The sequence below is a fragment of the Dryobates pubescens genome, chromosome 24 (assembly GCF_014839835.1).
Source record: "Dryobates pubescens isolate bDryPub1 chromosome 24, bDryPub1.pri, whole genome shotgun sequence".
NCBI classification, from domain to species: Eukaryota; Metazoa; Chordata; class Aves; order Piciformes; family Picidae; genus Dryobates; species Dryobates pubescens.
In genome coordinates, this window is record NC_071635.1 from 3594379 (window position 1) to 3622259 (window position 27881).

Below are 27881 nucleotides of genomic sequence, written 5' to 3' on the forward strand. Positions count from 1 at the left end.
GGGGACTGTTTAAGGAGGTCTGGAGCTGTTTGAGGCGGTTTGGGGCTGTTTAAGGAGGTCTGGAGGGGTTTCAGGCGGCCGCCTCCCCCTCCGCCATAGCGCGCGGGAAGGGGCAGGGCCGCAGCCGGCAGGGCGGGGCTGGCGCGCGGGGCTGGCGGCGTCCGCCCCTGCGCAGCGGCCGCGGCCATGAGGCGGAGTGCGCGGAGCCGCCGCCCGGCCCTTTGTTCCGTGGGGCACCCCGCCGTCGCCGCCCGGTCTCACCGCCCGCCTCTTTCTCTTTGCCGCCCGTGATGGCAGCAGCGGCGGCGGCGGCGGCGGCGGTTTGAGCCCGCCCGAAGGGAGGAGGAGCCGCTGCCCAGGATGCGATGGGGAACTGCTGGGCGCAGTGGTGCTGCGGGCTCTTCTTCCGGAGGGAAGCCGGCCGGCTCCAGCGGGGCGGAGGGTAAGCGGGCAGCGCGGATACCCCTTCTCCTCCCCGGGGCGGGGAGGTGCTGGGCCCGCCCGGCTCCGCCTTCCCTCCTCCTCCTCGGGAAGGTGAGAAGCGGCCGGGATGGAGGGCCCTGAAGCGGCCGGTTCCAGTTTCCCGCCGAGGGCTTTGGCGGCGGGACTGGGATACCTTGGGGTAGGAGGTGCGTGACAGGTAACGCAGCAGTGCCTCGATGTGGGCCCAACAGGCAGGGGCCGGCGGGGCAGGAGGGGCAGTGGGTCAGGGTCTGGGTGGACCCGGTCGGTCCCCGCGGGTGGGTTGAAGGCAGGAGAGAAGGCAACGCGGAGCGGCTGCTTTGGTATCTCCGGATGATGAAATGAGGCTGAAGGGTTGCTCAGCTCAGTGCAGTTTGCAGGGCTGATGGTGACACGTTTCCAGAGATGGCTTCGGTTAACTGTCACTAGGGATGTGCTTACCCCTTAGTCCTCTCCCGCGGCTGTTTTTCCAGAGGAAGATTGTTCAAGTCAGCTGCCGAAAGCCGTGCAGGCTGCTGTGTTTGTGCAAAGCTGGAAACCCACCAAATCTGGGATATGATCTGGTGTTCTCTGAGTCAGTGGCTGCGACTGTTGGGGCATAGGGTGACTCCTATAAAGATGAGAGACACAATCATCTGAATAAACGTTCACATATCTTATAAATATGTCATCTGTGTTTTGTCCTGCAATGCTCAGTTTGTGGATAAGATGCATACCCAAAAGGACTTGGTTTTATTCTGTGTGCTTTACCAGTGTTTGATGCTTAACAGTTATTGTTGACTGATACATTAGGATTGAAGTCATGCCAGATGGATACACTGAGCATTTAACACACTGCAAACTCATGGCCTCCTATCAGATGCATCTGATGTTCTGCTTGTCCTGAAGAGCTCCTAGGAATGCTTTTAAGAGAAATGGGTGAAGGACCAGGAGAGTGTATGTAGAGGATGCCTGCTTGTGTTGTCAGAACTCCCTGAGAACATCTGAAATGCCTGAACAGTTGGCCCTTAAGTTTTTGTTGCTCTTACTGACGAAAATAGGTAGTACCTGTAAGGTTCTTGCTTCATCTGTGTTTTGCTGAGTCTCCACTCATAGGCTAATAAACTTTTTTAGCAGTCAAATGTAATGATAGTAAATCTTCAGAAACTTCTACTTACCCTGTAGATTATTGCTTTGGCTGTGGGGAGTCTCTTTGGGCTTTTATTTTTCCCCCCTCAATTACTTTTAACTGATTTGTGAGCACTGGGAGACATCTCCTGACTGACTTCCAAAGGAAAATATGATGGAGATAAAATAGGATTAAAGTCATTCACACTTTGGCTGGGGTGTTGATTTTTAGTACAGCAGAAGTAGGTGTTGGTTGGAAGTACAGAAGGAGCTTTTGTACAAGCACAGAAATGCCTGAGGCTCTGGGTTTATTCCTGATAGCAGTCAGCACTTGCAACTGGAAACTCCAGTTTCCCCAACAGTTCAATGAAATGGATGTTGTAGTGAAGTGCCAGTGTGCATCTGAGTGTTCTTTTGGGTGACAGCCAAACCTCTTTTGCTAGGTAAACATGTGCTCAGGTAACTTAATACTGTGTTATTTTTCTAGAGGACAGTGTTAAGGTAGTTAAAGAATCAAGGAGGAGACTGATGCCCTGTATAAAATTACTGTCAATAATTTTGTAGTTAAAAGTGTTGTCTTGACTTCTCTTTAGATGTTTTTCTCTAAGCTTCAATCCTCTGGCTGTGCCAAGCTGTCACAGCAAAATGTATTGTTTAGCACTGACGTTGTACAAGATGCTCTACTAGGAAAGGCTTCAGGGAGACCTTAGAGCAGCCTTCCAGGACCTGAAGGGAGCCTGGGACAAAGCTGGAAAGGGACTTTTTACAAGGGCTTGTAGTGTTAGGATGAGAGGGAAGGGATTGAAGCTTGAGCAGGGCAGATTTAGACTGGAGATTAGGAAGAAATTCTTTACAGTAACAGTTGTGAGACACTGGCACATGTTGCCCAGGGAGGCTGTGGATATCCCCTCCCTGGAGGTGTTCCAGGCAATTCTGGGTGAGGCCTTGAGCAACCTGAGCTTAGTGGGAGGTGTCTGCCCACGGCAGGGAGATGGAACTGGATGATCTTTCGGGTTCCTTTCAACCTAAACCATTGTATGAAAGAGATGAGTGTCATGATGATCAACAGCTACTGCCTGGAATAGTGTGGTTTTTTATTTACAGTATCCTGAAGGTATTGCAGAACATGCTAAATAGCTTTACATCATGAGTCTTAACATCCTGATGAGCGATTTCTTCTCAGTTGAGGGTGTTGGTCTTTCATCTAGTTCTACAGATGCTTACATTCTTTGGCCTCTTTCTGCCTCTAGCAGTGATGCAAAGCACAGGGCAACAAATAAATGTGTTTAATACATGAAGATTTACTTTATATTATACTTACTAATTGTAAATAGCTTCTAGAATGCTTTCAGGCATGTTTTCCTTCTGCCATGGCTTGAAGACTATTCTGTAGTGTAACTACAGACTTATCTTTCCAGGTCAAAGTATTTCAGAACATGTTCAACAGGAGAACACTACACTATAGAGGTGAGTGCTTATACTTGCAGTGATTTAAAAACAAAAGGAGTGGGGAAAGCTGCATTCTAACAGTGCCTTTTATGCTTTTGCAGTTTATTTACACTGAAATCTGGGTTATTCCAAACTGTTGCTGCACTGGGTGGTGGTGGAAATCTGTTTTGGTGCATAGGTTCCAGCTGTAAGAGAGTTTGTTCCTGCAGCAGCAGAAATAGGGTAGAAAACAATGTTCTGTCCTCCTCCCTAATGGTTGTTGTCTCCTCCCAAATTGTTACTCATGTTCTGCTGATGTTGATGTCCAGGTCCATAGGATTCTTGCAGTATTTCACTGCATGCAGGCTGACTCTTCTGAGAACAGTGTGGAGAATTTCCATTTGCTTTGGGTGTCTGTGGTAGCTGAACTTCTGCTGGATGAATTTATGCAGCTCAGAATGATTCATGTATTCTTGCTTGCTTTTTGACTAATGAGATTTCATTTTTATCAGGGCTCTCACAGAAGCTGTAGTGAGACACATGAAATATGTTTTTAATTTTGACTCTTAGGAGAATATAATGTTTAAGTAAAAGCCTAAGGAGATGGGTCCTAATCTATGGAGATGGGTCCTACTCTAATCTTCTCTCTGCAAGTAGGAGCTTTCAGAAACAGTGTTGATGTCCCACTGTTATCCCTGGAGTAGTTTGTACAAGACAGATTAAAGATGTAATCATGTTTGTATGTCTTTGCAATTCAGTATAATGTGTCACTAAAGGTTATTTGCTTTTTCTTTACAGTTTGAGAACCTGGTGGAAAGTGATGAGGTAGGTACCTGGATCATGGGGTGAAACCTGCCAGTACTACCCTTAAATGGTTCCAAGATGTGCAACTTCCTCCCACTTCATGCCATGATGTAGACAGAAATTGCAGGGTTCTTGTACTTTGAGTTCTGCCTGCTCCAGAAGTGAATATTTAAGACTTTGGGAGAGTCTGGTTGGGGGGAGTGTGGGACATAATCCTTTCAGGAAGAGAGCATGATAGATGTTAGGGAGGAAAAAGGAGGGGAAGAAATGAATGTGTGTAAGACTTAGAGAACTTGTTCCTGGTGTAACTCTCTGTCAGAGAACAGAAGTGGACCTGGGTTGCTTTGCTTTGGGAGTGTTCTGTCTTTCCAGTTTTGGATAAACTGGCTGAACCATGCTTAAGAAAAAAAAGAAGTTGGCCTTGAAACTTTACTCTTGATAAATTGAATTCAGCTTGATGAGGAGTGGGGGACACACCACATTTTCAGTACCCTGCCCTGTGTTTAACACTTTGGTTCCTGAAACTCACCACTGCAGTACCTATTTTCAGATGGAAGTACTTCTTTACTTTACTTAGCTACCTCAGTTTATTGCACAACAAGATTTATTGTTTTTTAATTCCATATTAAAAGGAGGACTTTTCCCCCTAATTGTAAAGCCAATATATGGGAGAAACCTATCTCATAGGATTTTCTTTCCCATCTTAAAATGGATTTGATTTGGATTCTCAGACTCATGGGTGATTTGGTTTTGTTTTGTTTGTTTTTAACAGGGGGAAAGCCCAGGAAGCAATCACAGGTAAGACCTTTGAGATTCAGGAACTTTTCTTCCCTCTGTGACTATTAAATTTTTCAAAGCTTCTGTCAAAATCCTGTCTGTCTTTAAGTTGTCAGATAGCTGGAGAGAATGCATGTCAAAGTAACCTCAATGCTTAACCATGTCAAAACAGAATAGTTGACAGCCCACCTGTACCAGACAAAATGTATAGCAAAGAGAATCTTTTTTCTTGCTCCCAAGATCTGCATTTAAAGTTGCACAGGTGTTAGTGCAGTGATTTTTTCTCTTTTTTTCTGAGCATGCTAATATTTCTGTAAGGAGAAGAAACTGGCATATACCAAACCTTATCAAACCTTGCTTTGCAAGTATGCTTTCTATGAAGGTGCAAAAAATGCTGATCAAACCTTGTTTTGCAACTGTGCTCTCTATGAAAGTACAAAAAGAGGTGCTTATAAAACCTTGTTTTGCAGGTGTGCTTTCTATGAAGGTACAAAAAATTGCTCATAAACCCTTGTTTTACAGATGTGCTTTCTATGAAGGGACAAAAACATGTTTATGAAGCCTTGTTTTGCAAATGTGCTCTCTGTGAAGGGACAAAAAAAATGCTTTGTAAGAGTAAGGAGTGGCAGAGTTGTCCTGAGTAAACTGGAACTTTGGAACTCTGCTCTCAGGAGCAGCAGGCCCAAAGCACAGTTTGTTGAATTTGCATTAAAGGGCCAGTGGAGACAGACTATCTGGATGTGTTGAAGTGAAACTTAGTGTTGTCATGCCTAAATAATAGATGGAGGCTTTCTGTGTTTCTCCCATGCTTTTAGACCTCTGACTGAGGAAGAAATTGCTGACTTGAAAGAAAGACATTATGACTCCATTGCTGAAAAGCAGAGAGTTGTTGATCTGAAACTTCAGTCAGAGGTAAGCAGTTAGGAGGACTGGTAAGAGTCAGATAATATTTCATTGAAAGTAATTAAAATCAACCATGAACACGAGGAGATTCCATTCCCATCAGTGGAACAGTGGGGTTTTGTTCATCAGTTGGCATTTTTTTCCTGTTCAAGATACACAGAGCTTGCTGTATGACACTGGGTTCATCAGAGAGTGCTTTTTAATAGCTTCTTAGCTGAAAAAGTAAAATGAACAGACTGCCTGCCTGAGATCTGCTGAATTTACTTTTCTTTTTGAGGAAAGGCAAAATGGGGACTGTACTTGATTCAACTCCTGTGCTCCTTTTATTCCCCCCCTCCCCCAAGCTTTTCTTGAGGGTGAAACCCCTGCAATTTGTCATTTTGTCTTAGTGTTCCAGCAGTCAGTGGAATATGGTGTAGGAAACAACACAAAACTTGAAGGACTTTCAAGTCCCAATGAAATATGCAACTGAAAATAAATTTTGAGTCTGGCTGTGCAGTTCACACTAAAATGCAAGAGGCCTTTAGACCAAATCACTAATAATGATGTTTGTTCAATAGGATAATGTTTAATAATCTACATTTCTTGGGATGTTTGGGGGTTTTTTGGGAGGGGAAACTGCTAGATTGAATTAATGAAGCACAAAATGTTTATAGCTATAGAACCTTTTTATTTTCTTTTTGTTTTCTAGTAGTTCTTTTGTTTTATTGTATTTATGGCTATATTGCTAGGAAGATAGATAGGTTCTGCTTTTGTTAACCATTACTGTTTTGTTCATATACAGTTAGCCTTACAAGAGGAGAAGTTAAGAATAGAAGAGGAGGCTTTATATGCTGCACAACGTGAAGCAGCCAGGGCAGCAAAGCAGAAAAAGCTCTTGGAGGTGAGGGGAAAAAGACCCCAATATATATCAGAGCTTCTGTTCTGTCATTCTTTGTATGTAGACTTCCCTGATATCTTTTACATCTAAGGAAATGTAATGAGGAAATGGCTTTGGCTTGTACATTCCAGTAGAGAAAACGCCATGATTTTGGAAGTAGAGCTGAAAATTACCAGAATTGCTTGAAACAGCTTATGGTGCTAAATATAAATATTGAATAAGAGATGCAAGCAGCTTATGTTGCTAAGCATAAATCTTGAATAAGGGGTGTGTGCTTTCAATCTATAATTACTTTAACAGGCTTCTTCCATTCTATAGAAGTTTACTGGTCTTTAAAGTAAATTCTGCCTTTCTAGTGAGAAAACTTGAGATGAAGCACAAATCGTGACATTTAGACTTGTAAAAATGTACTTTGTATGTTTATGTACCTGTTCCTTATCTCTGGTTTGTCTTAACATGAAGATAAATGTTTCTAAGTCATCTGAACTTACTGGTGAGCCTGCCTGGAGCAGGAGGGTTGTACTAGGTGACCTCCTGAATGCCCTTCCAATCTGAGGTTTTTTAATCATTTTGTGCCACCAAACATGGGATGTGTCTTCAGCTTGAAGTAAATGCCCAGAAGTTCAGATTAAGGCTAATTGAAGAAGTCTGAAATCTAAGAGTAGATACAGGGGAGATCTTGTCTGTATTCCAGAGTGAATGGAAATGCTCCTTTCCAGACTGATGGGGATGGGAGTTTTCATCTAATATTCGTGCTGCTAAGTATAGGTCTCATTTCACATTTCTCTTTCAGTCTTCTTGCTGTTTGATATGGGAGGGTTAATTCTTTCTGACCTTTTTAGCTGGCTGCTTCTTTTCCCCCCTTGGTTTATTTTAACACATTTGGTCTATGTAAAGTCAGCAAAAATAGATTCTTTTATGGCTTGCTTTGGGTTTTGTAGAAGTTCTGGACAAGAAGTTCTATTTTTTTCATGTCTTTCAGTATTTTTAATATGCACATCTTAGGAAGTAAGATGGAATGAATGCATGGACAAGAAGTTCTATTTTTCATGTCTTTCAGTATTTTTAATATGCACATCTTAGGAAGTGAGATAGAATGAATGCATTATAAAGACTTTAATTTCCTCCTCTCATGAAATGAGTTCCACTTAACCTCCTTTACAAACAGCCTCTCCCCAAACCCATAAGGATTTCTAAGGAAGTGTTTTTTGTGTAGATATGCATCAAGCATTTAACCTTTCTAAATAAACCAGAAGCTATTTGGAATCCATAACTCAACTTTGCTGTTTGGGCAGATGTCTTCTAAAGGAGAAAATGGCTTTTCACTGGGAGTTCTGCATCCTTTAAACTCATTGCTGATGTTGCCCTACTAAATGTCAGGGCCTGTAACAGCAGAGAATTTGAAGAGATGTGTATCCTGGAACTCAGAGTGCTAGATGTCTGTGACCTGGCAAAATGGGTGGGTAATTTAAATTGGATATTATGTGGGCATATGCATCTGGAAAGGAAAGAACTGCCCAAGTCAGTAATTGATTTTCACAGACTTGTTAACTATGTTGGTGCCAAGTTTCTGTCTCTTTTTTCCCCTGCATATTAATTCTTCTCATCTCTAACCACCATTAGGTGATGCTTCTGCTCCTACACTTCCCATTTCTGTACTGGCTTCAATCTTTTGATGCTTATTTAAAACACCAGAGACTGAAAGTGTGCCAAAAAAACAAAGCCATTATCATGCTGGGATTGAATAATGCTGTCTGATCCAGTGCAATTATCTGACAAGACTACCCAGCGAAGAGCAATTCTTAGAAGGAGCTGAAGTTGACATTAAAAATTCTAGGTTATGTACTCCTGCATTTCTTCTGCAAGGGCAGCTCCATTAAGGTTGAAAATAGGTAATATTCTTTTTCAGAAGATTGAGTAGCTAGATACACCAGACTTGTCTATAAAACTAGCTCATTAATTTTTACCTTACTTGGTCATAATCAGTGAACAATTATTGCTTCGTAACTGATTTGCCCTTAATCCCATTGTTGCTGTGCCCTATTTATGCTCTTAATTTCTCCAAGGCAGGGAAAAGAAATTTGAGACAACTTCAAGTTGTTTAATCCCCCAAACTAAAGCAGAACCCTACTTCCATGACAACATCTGTAGTCCTCCTAAGCACAGAAGAAATGCATTTAGGGCTTGTGTCTTGCATTTTTCATTCTGTTTTTGATAGTGACACCATGAATGCTTTCTACCTTAAGAGTGTAGAGGTATTAATGCTTTTGGCTCAGGAAGGCACCAAAGCTTTTATTAATATGAATGAAGCACTTAGTGCTGCTGCAGACAACCAGAGGAGAAGGGAGGGTGGCTTTGTATAGGGATACAGCTAGGAAATCCTTTACTTTATGAATCATGGGCTGACTGTTCTTGTGCACAGAGCAACCCAAATCAAACATAAGCCAAGGGTCAGTTGTGTATAGAAAATACTTGTGGCTTAAGAGAAGATACTGGAGGACAGATGCAGCCATGACTGAGGTGGTGGTCATGTTTTGCACCAGTTGATGCTTTTTTGGTGCATGATACATGTTGAAACATTGAGAACTCTACTCACAAAGCTAGCTTTTACATGGAGAGATTTCTGAGCTTATAAACAACAGCAGTTACATGTCATGAGCCCTTCAGCAGCACAAAACTTGATCTTTATTTGAGTGAAAGTCAGTCTCTTGCTGAGTTGTCCTTAGACTGCTCTGAGGACCAGGACAGTGCATCTTCTCATGTCACAGCTGGGGGAATGTTTAGTGTGTTGAGTAGATTGCTCTGACTGCATTCAGCTTTTTCAACCATTTACTTCTTTTGCTAGCAACGTAGACAGCAAAGGATAACCCAGAGAGCACATGCTGTTAACAATGGAGAATATCAGAGGTAAGATGTAAAACTTTAATCAAGACTCATGATTTTTTCACTCCTGTTCCTCATCTCCTCCTCACAAAAAAAACCCTACCAAATCCATGTTTTTCAAACCTTCCCTGTGCAGCATTTCTAACCAAAGGGTTACTGAAGGCAAAACCTGTGTTTATATGGGAAATATTGATTGATATAAAAACATTTATGATTCAGATATGGAAAATCTTGGTTACTATACAAACATCTGTTACTCAGAACCCTCTTTGAGATGCCCAATGAAAAATACACACTAATTAAATGGAGAATTGAATAGTTTGTATAGAATAGAATACAATTAACCAGGTTGGAAGAGACCTTTGAGATCACAGAGTCCAACCTATCATCCAACAGGTTGGACTCAAGGATCTCAAAGCTCTCTTCCAACCTGCCTGTTACTTCATTAGTATCTTTCATTTCATTCTTTTCATTCCCACCTTCTGTGTTCAGTGTTGGGGGGGAAATACCCCCACAAGCAACCCTCCAACTAATTAACTGTGAAAGGGTAGAGGTTAGAAGCTCTCAAATCAAATTTTGAGTGGAAGAGAAATAGGAGAGACTTTTAGCTGGGGGAGTGGTTAAAAAAGGAGGTGTAAAACCCAAGGTTTTATGGCATGTGTAGGGACTAGCCAGCTTTTAAAAAGAAAGGACTGCACTAGGGGGACTTCAATTCATTAAAGGAATTGAAAATCAAGGAGGCATTATCTTAAGGGACAAAGGATGAGAGGGGAAGGATTGTTTTGTGACAGAAGCTAATTAATTTTTGACTGAAAATACTACTGAAACTTGAGCAGAAGCTCAGGCTGAGAGAATGTGATGAGGAGAACTGGGAAAGGCCTTTTGTAGGTCATTTAATAAAGATTTTAGTAAAAGGTATATATGCTTTGTAGCACAGACCTGGGTGTGGGGGGGTGAATTAACATATCTTTTGCAGCATCCTTAGAGGCTTCTAAAGCTAAAACCAGTGCATTGTTCTTACAGCTCTGTGGCAGAGGAAGATCTTGATGCTTTCTTAAGAAATGCAAAATTCCAGTATGAAGCTTTTAGAAGTAGTAGTAAGTCTTCCTTGTTTTATCCATGTCTTTAAACTTAAGTGTCTGAGGAGCACAGAGTGCTGTTTCTTTTTCTGCATAAACATCATTTATTTAGGTGCGGGTTGGTCTCTTCTCTCTAGTTTCAGGTGTCAGGATGAGAGGAAATGGCCTGAAATTGTGCCAGGGGAGGGTTAGGTTGGAGATGAGGAAAAATTTCCTTGCTGCAGGAGTGGTCAAGGGTTGGAACAGGCTGCCCAGGGAGGTGGTGGAGTCCCCATCCCTGGAGGTGCTCAGAAACCTGTGGCCATGGCACTTGGGGACATGGTTTAATGGCTGTGGTGGGGTTGGGTTGAAGATTGGACTAGATGATCTCAGAGGCCTTTTCCAACCAAAACAATTCTGTGGTTTAGAAACTTTGCATTTCTAACTCATGGTGCTTCAAGTGCTTGAAAACCACAGTACATCCCACTTGTGCTGCAGCCATTCCAGTCCTCAAAGCAAATCCTGTAAGCAGCCAAGCCTTGGGCATGGATTTTGTTTTACTAAGGCTCCTCAACCATCTTTGTGGAGGCAACATCAAGGCAGTGAACTTCTCTTCTAAAACCTGACTGTGCATTAAAGATGCAACTGTGTGGCTTATTTAATCACCTCCTAGTAGGATTCTAATTATTTTGCTAATGGTTAACTCTTTTTTTTCCTGATGAGGCACAGGAGAGGATTTGGCTGCCTGCATTTAAAAATTCCACTCAGTTTAGAGGAAAATGATTTTATAACCTCCAATCCCTAAGTTTTATTTATATGTGATAGTAACTATGAGGTTGGAGGACTGGTGATAATTCTTAAGGAGTGCTGCCTGTAGTCTGGGGGCTCTTGGGGCAAGGATTGGTTTTGGGGTTTGGTTTATTTTTGAAAGTCTTCACACAAATCAAGCTTCCAGCTTAGTAATTCCCTCTATAATCTTAATCAGACTGTATTGTTAAATGACCTCTTATGGATGTTGACTGTTTAAAAGCTGCTGTATCGTCTCTGATGTGATGCATGAAGTGCTTTTTCAAATGTTCCTGAGCTCTAAAGGCCACAAAGCACAATACAGATTTTCTTTGTAAGTTAATTTTGCATATGGAACCACAAACTCCTATTAACACATTAAAAGTACTTACTTTCTTCTTTTTTTTTCCAAATACAGGGCTTTCATCTGATGCTACAGTGCTGACACCCAACACAGAGAGCAGTTGTGACTTAATGACCAAAACAAAATCGACCAGTGGGAACGATGACAGCACTTCATTAGATCTGGAGTGGGAGGATGAAGAAGGTATTTAACCTGCCAGTCAGGTTCATTCTGAGCTTCCCAGTTAAAAATGCTGACTGTGTAAACTGTCTTGGTTGTGAACCTGTCATTTTCTAAAGTGGTTTCAAACTGAATTGTGATGGATTTCTGTCAGTTCTGTAATGAATGGGGTTGTTCATCCTGGAGAAGACTCCAGTGGGACCTTAGAGCTGCCTTCCAATAGCTGAAGGGATCCTACAGGAAAGCTGCAGAGGGACTTTTTGTCAAGGTGTCTAGAGGCAGGACAAGGGAATGATTTGAAGCTGAGGGAGAACAGGGTTAGAAGGGATCTTAGGAGGAAGTTCTTCAGTACAAAGGTGGTGAGACTCTGGAACAGGTTGCCTAGGGAGGTTGTGGATGCCTCTTTTCCTGGGAGATGTTCAAGGCCAGGTTGGATGAGGCCTTGAGCAGCTGATTTTACTTGAGAGGTGTCTCTGCCCATAAAGGGGGGAGATTGGAGCAGATGACCTCCTAGGTCCCTTCCAACCTGAGCCATTCAAGGATTAAAGTGTCAACTATTTTTTGACATGGAAAATGGCTTGTTTTGATAAATGCAGTTATTTGTCTGAATGAATTAACTTCCCTGGATCCTTCCCCAGATGTTTTCTCCTGCATTTTGTGGAACTGACCTAAGCTCACACCAAAGCCAATGGTAAAGAACTGGCGCCCTCTTGTGAGCATGCAGCAGAAGGCAGCTTGCTCTTTGCTTTAACATGCTGGAAGCTGGGCAGGAATCTCTGACCAAGCAGCAATGTTTCCTTAAACCCTAATTCCTTTTATTATAACTTATGCTGGAAAATTAGGTCTGTCATTTCAGGAGAGTATCCCAACTATCCTGAGTGCTGCTGTTACAGATTGATTTCTTTTTTGCTGTTCTCTTTAAATCTGCAAAAGCTTCTACTTTCAACGCTACTCCAAAATGTTGAGGCCTTGGCTCAGGAGAAGCTCACCAAACATAACCTAAGATTTCTTTCGTCCAATGGATAGCAATTTTATTTTGCTTTAATAGGCTGCTTTTGACAATCTGTGTGTGGCTTCAGTGTTTAGTGCTGTCAAGAGCAATAGTTCAGAAGCCCATTCTAACTTTCACAGATTTCACCAGAAGTACCCAGCAGCATCATCTTTTTTTTTTCATCTGGTGTGTGCAAAAACTATTGGCATTCTAGAGGAGCTGAAGCTAGAGCAGGATCATGTCTGTTGAAGTGCACTGGATTTTACACTGAGAGTAACTAGCACCAGTGCAGAAACAGTGTTCTAGGAACTCTATATTTACACTGTCCTTAAGAAATGGGAACATTGCATTCTCTGCTGCTTATGCAGATTGAGTTGTCCTCCCACTCTTATGTACTATCTTTCTAGATAACTACTGAATGCCAGATATGACCAAGATTTAGTCTTTTTCTGCATGCAGAATTGCCTTGCTCAGTTGACTGGTTGAGGTTCTTGTTGAACATGGCTTTCTATTATCCTTGTTGGGAAATTAATTACATTTAGAATTAACAACCTGTGATGTTTTGCTCTTCATTGTTCTCATATCACTGTCATACTGACTTAGATTTCATCTAGTTTTGAGGTGAGTAAATAGGAACACTCATTGTGTCATTCTGGTTCTGGCTCCTACTGGCTTGTGCCCTTCAAAGGGGAGTGATTTTTAAGAGGCAGTGTATTTCTTCTCCCTGGTAACCTCAAATCTGAAGAGAAGAGATGGTAACATAACCCATGGAAGATTGCTTGTGCTTGAGAACAACTTGTTGTCATGGCTGCAAGGAAGGAATGTGGTCATCTGAAAGAAGTGCTAGTCAGTGGTGCAAGGGCCTGGAGGTATTTTTGGTAGATCTGGCCCAACTTAGGGGTGTTAAAACAACCTCCTTGATGGGGTTGACTACTGGGGATAGGAGGTGGAGTTACTGTGTGTGCTGGGAGTGTTGTCATACACCACGCTGACAAAGATAGCATCTCTGAAGTCTTTCTGCAGTCTTTGATGTTTGGCCTTACTTTGTGTGAAATCAAAGAAACCTTTTCAAACTGAAGACCTTTCCTGAGCAAATGCACCCAATACCTATCTAAAATTTACCTGCTCTTTAAAATGTTTCATCTTTGTGATTAAATTACAAGAGCAGCACAGGATTCCCCAGGCATTCAGCTTCTATGGAAATAGCACTGCACCAGAAGTCTTCTAATATTAACATGTCCATAATGGAAGGCAGCAAGCTGCATATCTAGGAGGCAGAAACATTGCTAGGGAGTTGCTTCACTGTGGTGTCTTCCTTAGAACTCTGTAAATCATTGCCACTGGTGGCTGGGTTTCAACTGGGCCAAAACTGACTGCAGACTGTGGTTTAATCATAGAATTGTTTTGATTGGAAAAGACCTCTAAGATGAAGCCCAGCCATCAACCCAAGACCATTGTGGCCATTAATCACAGTATCACAGAATGTTAGAGGTTGGAAGTGACCTGCAGAGACCGAGTCCAACCCCCCTGTCAAAAGCAGGATCACCTAGGGTACTCCACACAGGAATGTATCCAGGCAGGTTTTGAAAGTCTTCAGAGAAAGGACTCTACAACCCCCTTGGGCAGCCTGGCCCGTGCTCCATCACCCTCACTGTAGAGGTTTCTCCTCTTGAGGTGAAACCTTCTATGTTCAAGTTTGTATCTAATGACATGGAGAGAATGGCAGGGTATGATCAGGGCCATGGAACATCCATAAGGATAGAGGCCAAGTAGGGCTTGATGTTTTACTATGAAAAAGAAGTTAAGAGATTAGCATCCACAAACTCTACCAAGATAAATAATAGTAGACTCTAAATGGGTGGGCTGGAATAATTTCAGACCCCAAGCTCATTTCACTATGGGTCTTGGGACTCCTCCTAACAGTGAGTCCCATATAAACACTGACTTCAGTCCTGGAATCACACAATCACAGAGTAGTTTAGATTGAAAGGGACCTTAAAAGACATTAAGGACATTAATCCATGTGCCCAGTTGCCATGTCCACACATTTCCTGAACACCTAATGTGAGCACCACCGGCAGAAGAAAGCTGCTGCTGCTGAGGAGTCAAATTACCAGATTTGCCAGAGGCTCCTTGTTTCTTCTGATGTTCTAACACAAAGCTGCTTCCCTCCAAAGCGGTGTCTCTCCTCGTTGCAGGCATGAACAGGATGATTCCCATGAGGGAACGCTCCAAAACAGAGGAGGATATACTCCGGGCAGCCCTGAAATTTACTAGCAAGAAGACTGGGAGTAATGCAGCCTCAGCCTCGGATGACTCCAACGGGCTGGAGTGGGAGAACGACTTCGTCAGCGCCGAGATGGACGACAACGGCAACTCCGAGTACGCCGGGTTCGTCAACCCTGTGTTGGATCTCTCTGCATCTGAGAGCAGGAGAGCTGACTCTGGCCACCAGGACAGATAGTGGAGCCCTTCCTTCTCTGGGACCAAATGGTGAAAAGTGAAGTAGAATGTACAAAGCTGATTCGCTCTTTTATAACCCGGTTCCCTTTTTACGTAGGAATTGATCAGCAGGGAATGGGAATGACTTGCTCCCTGAATTCCTTCAGAATTAAGTGCAATTTTATCATCTACCTTCTAAACTTTTATGAAAACTGGAATGGTTTTATTGTGTATATTTCTGGGTTTAATGTAAAATGATCTGCACTAATTGAAGCTTCATAGCCTGACATTTACCTATATTTTAACGAGCCTTTTCTGGGACCTTTTTACTGGGTTTGGTTTTAAGATGCATCTTTGGCCTAACATTTATCTCAGTCTGACATCATTTATCAAATACTTGAATATAAGAAAAGAATTTTAAGAGTTTTATTTCCATCCTGTGCTTTGACTGGTTCTTTAGAGGGTGTGCTTAGCCAGCTTCAAGATAAATCTCACACTTGGCAAGCTGCAGTTTTTCCCTGCCTAGCTTAAAGTCTTCCTAGCCTTGTGTTGTCCTCTTCCCATTTCTTTTTTGTCTCTATGCTAAGCACAGCTAACTTCAATAAACACAACAGAAATCATTGGGTTAGGTAAAATACTGTCTTGTATAATATGCCAGACTTAGTGTGTGCTAGATAGGAAACCAACTATAAAAATCCTTTGTGTCAAACTGGACATTTTAACCAGTATCTAGGAGAGAACTGGGAGGACCAAAGTTTTGATGTCCATGCCCCTCTGAACAGACCAACATCTGTTACTACACACTCCTTAAAATTCTTTAATTGGGGAAAACTTGTAATAAGTCAGCTCAACTGGAAACATTTGGAAAGCAACATTCTCTGAGCAAACTGGGGAAGGGCTGATTGCTCTTCTGCTGGGGTGGGGAAAAAATCCCAAGAACCTAAAACCTGAACTCCTGTAATCTGCATTTTAAAAGGGAAAAACCCTAAACTTCAGGGTACAAACCAGCATGTTGAAGTGCTCAAGCTTTTTGGGTTTTGTGCCTCTAAACTGGATAGTTCATACTGCTAATGTGGAGGGAAATCCCAGGAGGTGTTCAGTCACTGCAAATCTGGTACCCTGTATCCTGTGATCTCCCCTGGTTTTTAATGCAGGTGATACTTCTTAGAAGGAGATGACTGAAGAGAATGTGTAAACCACTTGTAGATCTCAAGCTGTCCCCAAACTTTCAGTAAAGCCATTCTGATGTACTGGTTTTTTGTGTAGCTGTCTTGTTTTTCCCTGAAACAAGAGGAATGGAGGTGTAACTTTCATTGTGGAGTAGAAGCAACACAGTGTGAAGGAGTAGATCTGCATCATCACAAGAACTCAATTTGTTGGTGTAAGTTGTGTCAGTTTTAGACCATCTGAGGCTCACTACAGTGTGGTCCTCTTGAAAACACCACAGACTGGGGTCAAATAGGTACAAATACCAACAGTAATGGGTAGCTAAATCTTGCTGGTAACATTCCAGTTCCTAACTTAAAATTGTAGCTGTGTCCCAGCAAATGTTTTACTGTAATTATGTTTGCAATGCCTGTAAGAAGCTTTAAACATTTGTACACATCAAATGTATATTTTGGGTTTGGCATAAACTGTGCAACTTCTCCTGAATGTTTATTTGTATGATATTCCTATGGAAATGAAAGCAACTTTCTCAACATGTAAATAACACCTTTTTTTTCTTTTAACCTGTTGAAACTGAAGTACCCTGCAGTGGTCACTACTTTTTCCTGACCAGTGAAGATGAGGTTGACTTGTCCTGACCATGCTTTGAGGAACTAAACTAGCTGATAATCCTGTGTGTAGAATGAACAAGCACTGAGGAAAAAGGAAGCTGACTCCAGCTGGAGGCTTTTACCATGATGGGCATGTTCTGTAGCCAGGGTTAACAGCATTCTTTGCTTTTTTTTTTTGAGTGCACCACCCTGAGGGACTCGAGGAATTTATGGTCCATATTTGTGGAAACTTAGGGATTAGAAAGATTATATAAACAGCTCCTGTAAAATGTGTACCTGTACAAATTTAAAAGGCATTAAAATTTTCAGTCAGACTTGGATTTGGCAGTGTTTCATCTTGTGGCTGGTTTTGTGGCTGCCAGGTCATACCTAGTGAAAACATGTGAATTGTTAAAATGTTACCCAAAACTACCTCTGCATCAGCTAACTAAGGAAGGTTTAAGCTGTGTCCTGACTGAATTCCATAGCCTCCTTTCTTGAGACCTGTTGGAAGGCAAACTGACAAGCTGTGGTAACAGAAGACTTGAGGAACTTGAAAGCCCTTCTGTCAGAAACAAGATGTTTCTCATGGAGGTGATGGGTAGAAGGTTGGACTTGATTTTAGAGGTCTTTTCCAACCTTAATCATTCTAGGATACCAGTCATACCTGTATGTGGGCTGAAGTTGAGCCAGTGTTGAATATAAAAATCATTTGATGTGACTACTTGGGCAGTCTGTTCAGAGTATTTGGTCAAAATAGAAGTGTCTGCATCTTTTCTGTCATTTATTCCATGACTGTGAACACTAGAACAGCAGAGACAAGCAAGAACTTAGGCAAAATCTTGGCTGCCTCTGTGTGTGTAGTGCTCCTCTCAACTACATTGACAATACATCACTGACAGTCTTGGGGTGAGGGGAGGCAAACAGAATCTGTTTCTGGTGAACAAAGTAGGTTCTGATATGTTTATATTGTAACTCTTCTTCACTCAAAACTCATTTCTGCTGGTCAAATCCATGCAGTAATGGGATTCTCCTAGGAGAAGATGCATTTTTAATGCATATTTTGAAGATTAGAATTGACCAGGTTGGAAAAGAGCTTTGAGATCATCAAGTCCAACCCAACACCATCTAATCAACTAAACCATGGCACCAAGTGCCTCATCCAGTCTCTTCTTAAACCCCAGGTAAATATAGTTATTGAAATAGTGTTTGGAAACCATTACTTTGGTCTAGTTTCATTTTTTCATTACCAAGATTTCCTTCAGGTTCCTGGAAATGTGCCTAAGCAATGCTTTGCTCTAGATCTATGGAGCCCCTCTGGCCAGGGTGAATGCAGAATCCACTGCAGTGCAGCACTCTGGACTTTGCAGACCAGACAGAAGATTTTTCTCAGGTAAATACTGGTTGTAGACATTCCTGTTGCTACACTGCACTTGAAAATTTGAGATTGAGGTTGTCACTTTCTTTAGATACTAGCCTAGAAAGTGTAAGCAATTAATATGATCAATATTTGCATCTTACTCTTTTTCATTTGCAGTTATTGGTTGCTCTGTCTCACTAAAGGATAGGAGGACTCAGATCAAAAGCATACAAAAGGCAAGCAGCCAACAGCTAATGGTGTCATGGAGATGCCTGCTCAGGTTTGTTTTGTTAAGCTGAGGGGCTGGGTGTGTGATGGAGGCATTTGTGCCAAGGCAGCAGCTGAAGTGCACATCTAGGCCAAAGACTGAAGTGTCGGAACCTAGTTCAAAGAGCGGAAAACATGGGAATGAGGAATTTTTGGCAAGGATGAGAGTTTCGGTGCCTCTGCCAGGACTTCCACTTGCAGCTGTTTGCCTTAATCATCTTGGGTTATGTTGTGCAATTCCACTGCCATTCCCCCAGTTATAATTGGTTTTCCTGTCATGATTAAAGCTGAAATGTATCCTGATGTTTAGGAGATGATGGTTTCCTTCTTTTTTTCACTCTCATGTGTGCTCTGCTCTCATTCTTTCCAGAGTGTGTTTTAAGTAGGGGAGGTTGGAGTAGATGATTTCTAGGGTTCCTTCTAACCTGAGCCACTCTGTGAAATACTGAACGAAAGTGCTGATGACAAGCTGAGCCCCTAGCAAAGTAGTTGAAAACAATTAACTGAAACAACCTGAGGAATCCTTAAATGAAAACAACATTGTAAGAGAGCTTGGGGGGAGAAGGGATAGAGGCAGAAAACTTGCTTGAAAGTCTTTTAGTCTTATCTTGGAGCAATGCCACTTTGAGATCAGAACACTGCCAGAGAAAATTTCTTGGCTAGATTGTCCTAAAGACTTTTATTCACCGTAAGTGCTTTTAGATTGTAGTTGCAGACCTTTACTAGGCAACCAAATGCTTTTATTACAAAACTAATCTGGGTTTTTACATACCATGGCATGGTTAGTTACACTCACAAACAAAAATAGTTAACTTGCAATAAAAACTTCATTAAACCTAAAAATAGAAGAAAAACCTTATTGTAAAGTTAATAAAAACATAAAATGGCTTAAAGTGCATCAAAATCAGGAAGTTACAGCCTAGGCCTGGAAATACTGCTGGCAATTTCATGTCCAAAGCAAAGCACAAAGTATAACAAATGCAGCAAGGTATTATGGCCATACTTGGTTAACCAAAGGCTAGAACACTGTTCTGCATGCTCTGTATTAATGCTTGTTAAATATACCTCCAAAGTCTGCGGGCACAGTTCTTGAATTGAGTCTGTTGCAGAGATTTGAGTGACCTTCCATCTCCCATGTTTTATGAGGCAAATGGTGGAGACCAGAGAGCATGCATACCCTGGTGAAGAGTGGCCAGAGTCTGTTTCTGTTGAAAAAGCATGTTCTGGTATGGCTCTGCTGAGAACATCAAGGAAGACTGCTGTGCAGTGGTGAGAACTATCAAGAACAGTGGACTGAGACGACAGCCTTCCATTATGAAAGCTGAATGGTTTTCAGATGATCCAGATCTGATCCAGCCTCTTTCACCCTGCTAGCAGGGCTCATTTTCATCAATCTCTATGGGGTTTTTGCCTTGGGAGGAGAAGGAGGAAGAAGAAAAGCTATTCTCTGGTATAGGCTGCAGTGATGGCAGGCATCTTTCTTGCAAGATTGGCACTGCAGCCAAGTGTAAGTGAGTCTCAAAATAATCCACGGCCTCCCCTTCTTGAGTCTCTGCTAAGATCTGGTAGTCCCCAAAACAAATGATGCACTTCCAGGGCAGGTCAATTTTGTTTAAGTACCCCAGCTCTGTTTTGTCCACCATCAGTTTTGTTTTCTTGCTCATGTTCTTTATCTCGAAACAAGATTCTGAGCTGTTGAGCTTCCTGTAGAACTGCAGTGAGAACTGAATGCGAGAAACGCGGGCGTCCAGCAGGTTGTAGTGGCAGATGGTGGAGTCGCGGCCAAACTTGGCCACCTCATCTGCCCTGACCTGTTCTCGCTTACAGAAGTTCAAGCACCGAAACATCATCTTGTCTTCTTGGCAAGGATGGTAAAAGGTCAGGTGGAGACAAGTCACTGTTTCTTCAGTGTCAGCTTCTTCGTGACAGATCATGATGCAGAGAATTGGAACTGCCGAGAAAGAAAGAACAAAATCAAAGCATCAAATCATAGAATCAAAGAATGCCAGAATGGGCCTCAAGGATCAGCTGGTCCAATCTTTCAGGTAATAGTGCAGTTGAAATGAGCTGGGCCTGTCAAGCTGAGTCTGAAAACTGTCCAATGTAGGGGAATCCACCACTTCCTGGGAGGTGATTCCAATGTCTAACTGTAGTATCACAAAAAAATTACTTAGGTGTGGCATTAAATTACTTCATATGTTACTGTATCACAGAATGCTAGGGGTCAGAAGATCATCCACTCCAATCCCCCTGCCAGAGCAAGATCAACTAGGGCAGGTCACACAGGAATGTATCCAGGCAGGTTTTGGAAGTCTTCAGAGAAGGAGACTCTGCGACCTCTCTGGGCAGCCTGCTCCAGGGCTCCAGCACCCTCACAGTGAAAAAGTTTTTCCTTATGTTCCCATGGGACTTTCTCTGCTCCAGCTTACACCCACTGTCCCTGATCCTATCACTGGACATCCCTGAGCAGAGCCTGGCTTCGTCCTCCCAACACTGCCCTGCACATCTTGATCAACAGGAATGAGGGCAGCCCTCAGGCTCCTCTGCTGGAAGCTAAAGAGCCCCTACTGACTCAGCCTGTCCTCACAGGGAGATGTTCCACTGCCTTCAGCATCTTTGTGGCTCTGCACTGGACTCTTTCAAGCAGCTCCCTGAGGTCCTTCTTGAACTGAGGGGCCCAGAACTGGACACAATATTCCAGGTGGCTGTGTGTAATCTATAGCAAAATGGTTGACAGTAAATGCAACAAAGCCACTGGAGTGAAGAAGTGGGAGTTGAACACACCACTTGGCTAAAGCTTGTTGGGTGACCACAAGATTATCTGAGCCTGCATGCTCTGTTTCACAGAGTGGTTTTGAGACCTTTGACTTACAAATGCAGTCTGACAGTAGGCAGTGATAATGCAAATGTATTAATAGTGTGTGTGAAAGAAAAGCATGTATAGATGTGACAATATATAAAATGAATGCAAAAGATGGAGTATCAGCAAGACAGTGTGGCACTTTAGGAAACATGGTCATCTGGTCCCTTATACCTGAAAGCCAGGATTTTTCTCCACTGAAACTTTGTCTAAAGGAATAAAAAGCAGAAAGCAGAGAATGACTTCCGAGTTACTCACCAGAGCAACACATGAGCATCCCTTCACCTGGCATCACATACTGCAGGTATTTGTCATGTTTCTCCTTCTAGATGACAATGAATTCTCATTTCATACACTAATCCTGAGCCTTCTCACTGCCTTCATTCAGTGAATGATGCTGAAGAGCACCTCACAATTTATAGTCTGCTTGTTTTATGAGATGAATCATCATTGCAGGTGAGTATCCTGGCTTATGGGTTAGAACCACTCTACATAAACAAGCAGCACGGTGAATGGTGGGGTGTCTATCAGCACATCACTTTGCATGAAACTTCAACATTTCCTCCTCTTTATACCCTTAATGCAGTAACAGCAACGATTCTGAGGCAGTAGTTGAGCAACCTCAGCTGCTTGTTGAAATAAGCTACAACAGTGCCTCTACCAAGCTTGGATGATTAGAGAAATGGAGTGAAAGTTGCTCTCAGAGCTCACAGAGGAAATGCCCTCTGTGCTTTTGACAGAAGCAGACAGAGATGATGCCCTGACAGCAGATTACTCCTTTGCCAGCTCTCAGCCAAGCAGTGGTTGCATCAGTTATCTATCTACCCATCCCTTCTCCTGGTATGCCTGAACTCTAGGGAGCTGGAAGTAGCCCTGAGCAGGAGGCTGGACCATCTCTGTTTCCGTTTAGTTCTGCCTTTTGCTGTTCTGCACCGGTAAGAGGAAGTGATATGTTATATGAGGTCAGCTTTGGTTAAAGGGGAAAACCAAGTCCTTCCACTTACTTTGCAGATCAGCCAAGAGACTGTTTTCTGCCACAAATTCTGGTTACAAATTAAAAGCACGGTCTGCTTCAGTTACTGTCTTCCTTAATTGATTTCTGAGATGCATCAGGACTGGGCAAAATAGAGGAATATTTATATATGTATTGAGAAATCTGCAGTGTATATGAGTGTGCATCAGATCAGTGCAAAGCCTTGGTATTTTGTTTATACTGATGTTGTTTATCAGTAGGAGAGGTGCTGTTGTAGCTGTTTATTCATGTGCTTAGGAAATTTACAAAGTGGTTGCATTTATGAATGGGGGAAAGGGAAAAATGGCCACTGACTGCTTCAGCAGCACTCCCACAGACCCTGATTCTCTATTCAGGATTCACAGATTGCATTGGGTTGGAAGGGACCCTCAAAGGTCTTGTCTAACCCCACCCCCTGCAGTCAGCAGGGACACCTCCAACTATACCAGGCTGTCCAGGGCCACATTGAGTCTGATCTGGAATGTCTTCAGGAACAGGGCCTCAACCTCATCCCTGGGCAACCTGATCTGTATGTGTTCCACCTCAAGCACCCCAGCTCAGCTTGTGTCCTGTCTTGAAGGTTTATTGAAGTTGGACTGCACATTGCATGTGAATACTGTAAGAGTTTCTATTTACTAGATGTATTGGAGAAAAAGACTTCAGAGAACTCCAAACTGGAGAAAGAAACTTTCAATAGCTACATTCAAACTTCTCCTGCAACTGTTAAGGGAGTCTGGTGCATTGCTGTCTGTACCTTAATTTGGTTCAAGGTATGAGGTTACCTCTTTCCTCTCCCAAAAATCATCTCGTGTGTGCTTTTAGAGGAGAATGACAGAGTAGTAACAAACAAGGACACACAAGTTGAGAACCACAGGGCTCCTACTTGAGCATTTAACACTATTCAACTGCTCCAAGTTTCTACCTACAGCTTTCGTTTTGAACCACACTCAAGTGAGGCCAGGGCACTGCTGAATATGATTTTCAAGCACATGCCACAAGGCTTTTTGCCTCTCTAACATGCCATGCTGTGCTCACTAGCCATACCCTTTGCCCTCTGCAAGAGATTCCAACCACAAACTCAGCTCATCCCCAGGCAGGTTTGTCCTGCTTGTTGCTGCAGGTAGCAGTCCATAGGCAAATATACTTCTGTCAGTTCCTAACTTGGGAGCTTGTGCTTGGATTTAAATATTGGAAGTTTCCTTCCCCAGTTAGGAGCTCTCTGAAGTCTTTTTCCCGCCTGATATATCTAGCAGATAGAAGCTCTTCTAGTATTTACATGAAGTGTTCACCCCAACCTCAATAAACCTTTAACACAGGACTCGGGAGCTGAGCTGGAGATGCCCAAGGTGGCAAACATGCAAATCATGGATAGCAGGGTCTGTAGGAGCAGCTGGATCTTTCAGTGGGCGCTGCTGAAGCAGGCAGTGCCCATTCTTCCCTTTCCCCCATTCATAAACGCAGCCACTTGTAAATTTCCTAAGCATGCGAACGCAGGGCTGCAACAGCACCTCTCCCCCTGACAAACAGCCGGAGCTTTGCCGAAAACACCATCTTTGCTGGAGAACGTGCCCGAGCTGTGTCCCACAAAGCAGGGCCACCTCACCCCACCCCGCTCTCCCGCTGCAGCTCAGCTGCGGCACGGCAGCGACGGCAGCTCCCCAGCTCCCCTCGGCGCTCGCGCGCCGCTCCCAACCGCGCACCGCCTCACCTTTAGGCAGGAAGGCGGGAGCGCCCCCCCGCCTCCGGCTGCCGTCCGTCCCGCCTTGGACGGCTGGCACGGAGCGAACTTCTGTTGCCACCGGCTTTACCGGCTCCTCTCACCCTCGGTAGCTCGGCGGCGGCTGGCGGAAAGGTGCGGAGCGGCCGGCGGTAGCGGCGCTGGGCCCTCCCCGTGGGGGTGGCTGTGAGGGAGGGCGGGAGCGGGCGGCCGGGGAAAGGGCGGGAAGGGCTGGCGTAGCCTCGGAGGCGGCGTTTCCCCGTGTATGCTGAGCTTTCTTTCCTTTTATTATAGTGAATAAACTGGGGGGGGAACTTAAAAATGCATAGGTTAGCCTCAGCTTTATCTGCGATTTATCTAAAAATCTTGCTTTGGTGAGTAGCTTAATCGCAGCAGCGCTCACAGCGATGGCAGGAATGCGATCCACAGGTTGCAGGCTCAGCTTTCTGCAAAAGATTTCCAGCTTCATCCCCAAATGAAGGCTTGGGAGAGTAAAACGCTTTGGTAAGCATCACATTGGAAGCATAGCAATTGGCTAATGATTTTTTCCTTAAGTCTTTGTTTGCTTGAGGCAACAGTGGTTCAGCTTTTTTGCACTGCCTCTGGGAAAAGCCCCTAATCTTCCCTTGGCCGCTGGTCTAAGCTCAGTGGAAAACTTTCGGTTTCACTAGGAATCCTGAGGCAGCCCTGCCATCTGGTAGGGAAAAAAATCAGCAATTCTCTCTCATTCAGCTGCTTTGTTTTGTTCCTAAGCCCAGAACAGGAGGCAAAATGCAGGGGAAATAAAACCAAACCCTGTTTCACCTCAATCTGAATCCCAGGTCCTCAATGTCCTCCTTTCTTCGTGCTTGGACAGTGTTGTGACTGGCAAGGTGGTGTGCTTCAATAACTCCTGTAGGCTTGATTGCTTTGGCACAGGGTGAAATGCTGTGTTGACTCACATAAACTGCTTTTTATTTCATGTGGATTCTTTATTGAACAAACAAGTGAAATCCTGGTGGGTCAGTAAGTTCCTTTTGTAGCTCTTGTGGAATAGCTCTTGTCAAATGACCTGGACAAGCTGGAGAGGTGGGTCCATGCCAACCTTATGAAATTAAACAAGACAAAGGTGCTGCACCTGGGTTGGGGCAATCCCAAGCACAAATCCAGGCTCAGTGATGACTGAATTGAGAGCAGCTGTGTGGAGAAGAGCTTGGAGGTGGTGGTTGATGAGCCGGTTTGACACGAGCTGGCAGGGGTTGCTAGCAGCCCAAAAAGCAAATTGTATCCTGGCCTCCATCAAAAGATGTGTGGCCAGCAGGTTAAGGAAGGTGATTCTCCCCCTCTACTCAAGTGAGATCCCCCGTGGAGCTGTGTGTCCACCCAACACAGATATAGAGAGGGTCCAGAGGAAGCCACAAAGATCACCAGAGGGCTGGAGCACCTCTTCGACAAGGACAGGGTGAGGGAGTTGGCTCTTTTCAGCCTGTAGAAGAGAAGGCTCCAGGGAGACCTTATAGCACCCTTCCAGTACCTGAAGGGGGCTATAGGAAAGCTGGAGAGGGACTATTTACTAAGGGCATGTGGTGACAGGACAAGGGGAAAGGGTTTGAAACTAGAGCAGGGTAGGTTTAGATTGGACGTTTACTGTGAGGGTGGTGAGATGCTGGAACTGTTTGCCTGGACAAGTTGTGGGTAGCTCATCCCTGGGAATGTTTAAGACTAGGCTGGATGAGACTTTGAGCAACCTGGTGTAATAGGTGGGTGTCCCTGCCCATGGCAGGGAGGTTGGAACTAGATGGTGTTTAAGGTCCCTGCCAACTGAAGCCATTGTGTGATTTGTACGTGCACACAGGCTGGTACATCTGCCGTCTGTGCCCTTCTCCTCTTGCATCAGTAAAAACACTGTTTACGAGAAGTCATGTTGAAAAGCAGAGGAGGCAAATGGATTCTTCCAAGTTTTTCCCTTAGCAGAATGCCTGTTGTGCAGCAGGCAGGGCTGGGCATGTGTGCTGCTCACATAATAGCACTTCTGGAAAAGTCAGAATTGTGCAACTCTGGTAACTTATTGCACCTCCTGATGGTTTTAATTCCTGTCAGCCCTGTGGCTCCAGAAACAGCCTGCGTCCAGAACTGAAAGAGACCTCTTCTGAAAGGATTGTTTTGATACTTGTAGTTTTTGAGGTATGTAAGAAAGTTTCTTTTTATCCCCCCTAGGATTATGTAACCTTGTATTAACTACTTGTTCTTTATTACTTTATAATTTAAATGCAACTCTGAATGATTTTGTACAGGAAAGGACAGGAATTGGTTTTCCTGCTCCTCGTTTCCTTATCTAACTTGTTGAAATGCTGCCAGCTTCAGGAAAACGACTCCAAGTTTGTCCTGTATGAGGAAAAACATAACCAGGCAGTCTGTGCTTGGGGATATTTTGGGTGTTTTTCCTGCTAAGATGGTTATGTGGTTTACTAGAGTTCATTCAAAAGCGAAACTGCCAATAAATATGGAAGGCTTTGTAGGGCTGAGCTGTGCTGTGTGGTGAGCAAGCTGCTGGGATTTGGGCCAGAGGAGCTGATGTCAACATTAACCTTATAGCTCTTGCTGCTGTCCTGTTTTGTGTTTTCTGCACAACCCCTTCCTCCCTTGGGGCTGTGATTTTCCCCAGACATCCTTTTGTGAATCTGCTCTGGTGTCCCTGAAGTTATCCAATGGATAATTGAAGTGATGGACGCTGCACTGCAAAGCTGATGGCACATGGCATTCCCCTGGTTCCAAGGTAGTGAGAGAGGAAAATAAAGGTGGAGCAGAACCATGCTGTACTTTCAAGTTGGCTTTCAACTGGCTGTTTTGCAGACACCTGTATTTGTTGCCTTGCAAATCCCTAGAGAGGAGGAAGGCCTAGGAAAAGTCACGTTCATGACTTTAGATGGACGTTTCCTGCTTACGTATGTGTGATGTGGCTTCTCTGTAATTATTGGTGGCACATGTATCAATGCTAGCCATTTGGTCTCTGTATGTACTTGCAATGTGGAGGCTGAAGGACTGGCTTGGCTGCAGTGGTGTATTGTTTTTTTCCAACAGCTGATTCATAAGGCTTTGGATAACTCCAGAGTCTGGAAAATGGCAATATACTAGGAACTCTTCCATTGCTTTCAGTCATGATCAGCTTTGAAAAGCTGAGAGTCAGCAAGGGCAAATATGTTTCCTTCTCTTTCTGGAAATTTCTTGGTAGGTCAGAAGAGTTATAGACTCATAGAATGCTTTGGGTTGGAAGGGACCTGCAAAGGTCATCTAGTCCAACTCCCCTGCAGTCACAAGGACAGCCACCACCAGAACAGGTTGCTCAGAACCTTGCCCAGATCTCTAGGGATGGAGCCTCAACCACCTCCCTGGGCAACCTGTTGCAGTGTTCCACTACCCTCATGGTGCAGAACTTGTTCCTAACATTCAACCTAAATCTCCTCTTCCCTAATTTCCTACTGTTGCCCCCTGTCTTATCACTGCAGGCCTTTGGAAACAGTCTCTCTGAAGCCTTCTTGTAGTCCCCTTCAGGTACTGGAGGGCTGCTATTAGGTCTCCCTGGAGCCTTCTCCTTGCCAGGCTAAACAAGCTCAGTTCCCTCAGCCTGTCCTCCTAGTAGAAGTGCTCCAGGCCCCTGATGATTTTTGTGGCCCTCCTCTGGACCCTCTCCATCTGGTCCATGTCCTTCCTGTGTTGAGGGCTCCAGAGCTGGATGCAGCACTTCAGGTGAGGTCTCACCAAAGCAGAGGGACAGAATCACCTCTCTTGACCTGTTGGCCATGAATCTTTTGTTGCTGCCCAGGCTGCCATTGGCGTTCTGGGCTGCAAGTGCACATTGTTGGCTCATATTCAGCTTCTCATTCA

General features: G+C 43.8%; 2 protein-coding genes across 3 annotated transcripts; one reads left to right on the forward strand and one right to left on the reverse strand.

Annotated features, from left to right (window-relative positions):
* The first annotated feature begins 181 nt into the window (after positions 1-181).
* AP1AR (adaptor related protein complex 1 associated regulatory protein) lies at positions 182-16766 on the forward strand. 2 transcript variants are annotated; one of them, XM_054172662.1, is made up of 10 exons: positions 182-442; positions 2988-3036; positions 3796-3822; positions 4574-4599; positions 5394-5490; positions 6266-6364; positions 9207-9268; positions 10268-10341; positions 11507-11635; positions 14801-16766. In XM_054172662.1, exons 1-10 carry the CDS (start codon positions 366-368, stop codon positions 15064-15066), a joined length of 906 nt encoding a protein of 301 aa, XP_054028637.1. In that variant the 5' UTR covers positions 182-365; the 3' UTR covers positions 15067-16766. The 2 variants fall into 2 exon arrangements, with proteins under 2 accessions (XP_054028637.1, XP_054028638.1); XM_054172663.1 differs by lacking the exon at positions 6266-6364.
* A 2268-nt stretch (positions 16767-19034) lies between these two features.
* Positions 19035-24136, reverse strand: TIFA (TRAF interacting protein with forkhead associated domain). Its single transcript, XM_054172652.1, has 2 exons — positions 24009-24136; positions 19035-20379 (listed from the first exon to the last, which is right to left on the reverse strand). The coding sequence occupies exon 2, from the start codon at positions 20360-20362 to the stop codon at positions 19799-19801; it is 564 nt and encodes a 187-aa protein (XP_054028627.1). The 5' UTR covers positions 20363-20379; positions 24009-24136; the 3' UTR covers positions 19035-19798.
* Positions 24137-27881: the final 3745 nt, after the last annotated feature.

Bases quoted from the DNA above. Each gene is read 5' to 3' on its own strand.
- AP1AR (XM_054172662.1), top strand. From the start codon at position 366: ATGGGGAACTGCTGGGCGCAGTGGTGCTGCGGGCTCTTCTTCCGGAGG. The intron at 3,823-4,573 runs GTAGGTACCTGG...TGTTTTTAACAG, and splicing joins ACCTGGTGGAAAGTGATGAG to GGGGAAAGCCCAGGAAGCAA. The intron at 9,269-10,267 runs GTAAGATGTAAA...TTGTTCTTACAG, and splicing joins AACAATGGAGAATATCAGAG to CTCTGTGGCAGAGGAAGATC.
- TIFA (XM_054172652.1), bottom strand. From the start codon at position 20,362: ATGATCTGTCACGAAGAAGCTGACACTGAAGAAACAGTGACTTGTCTC.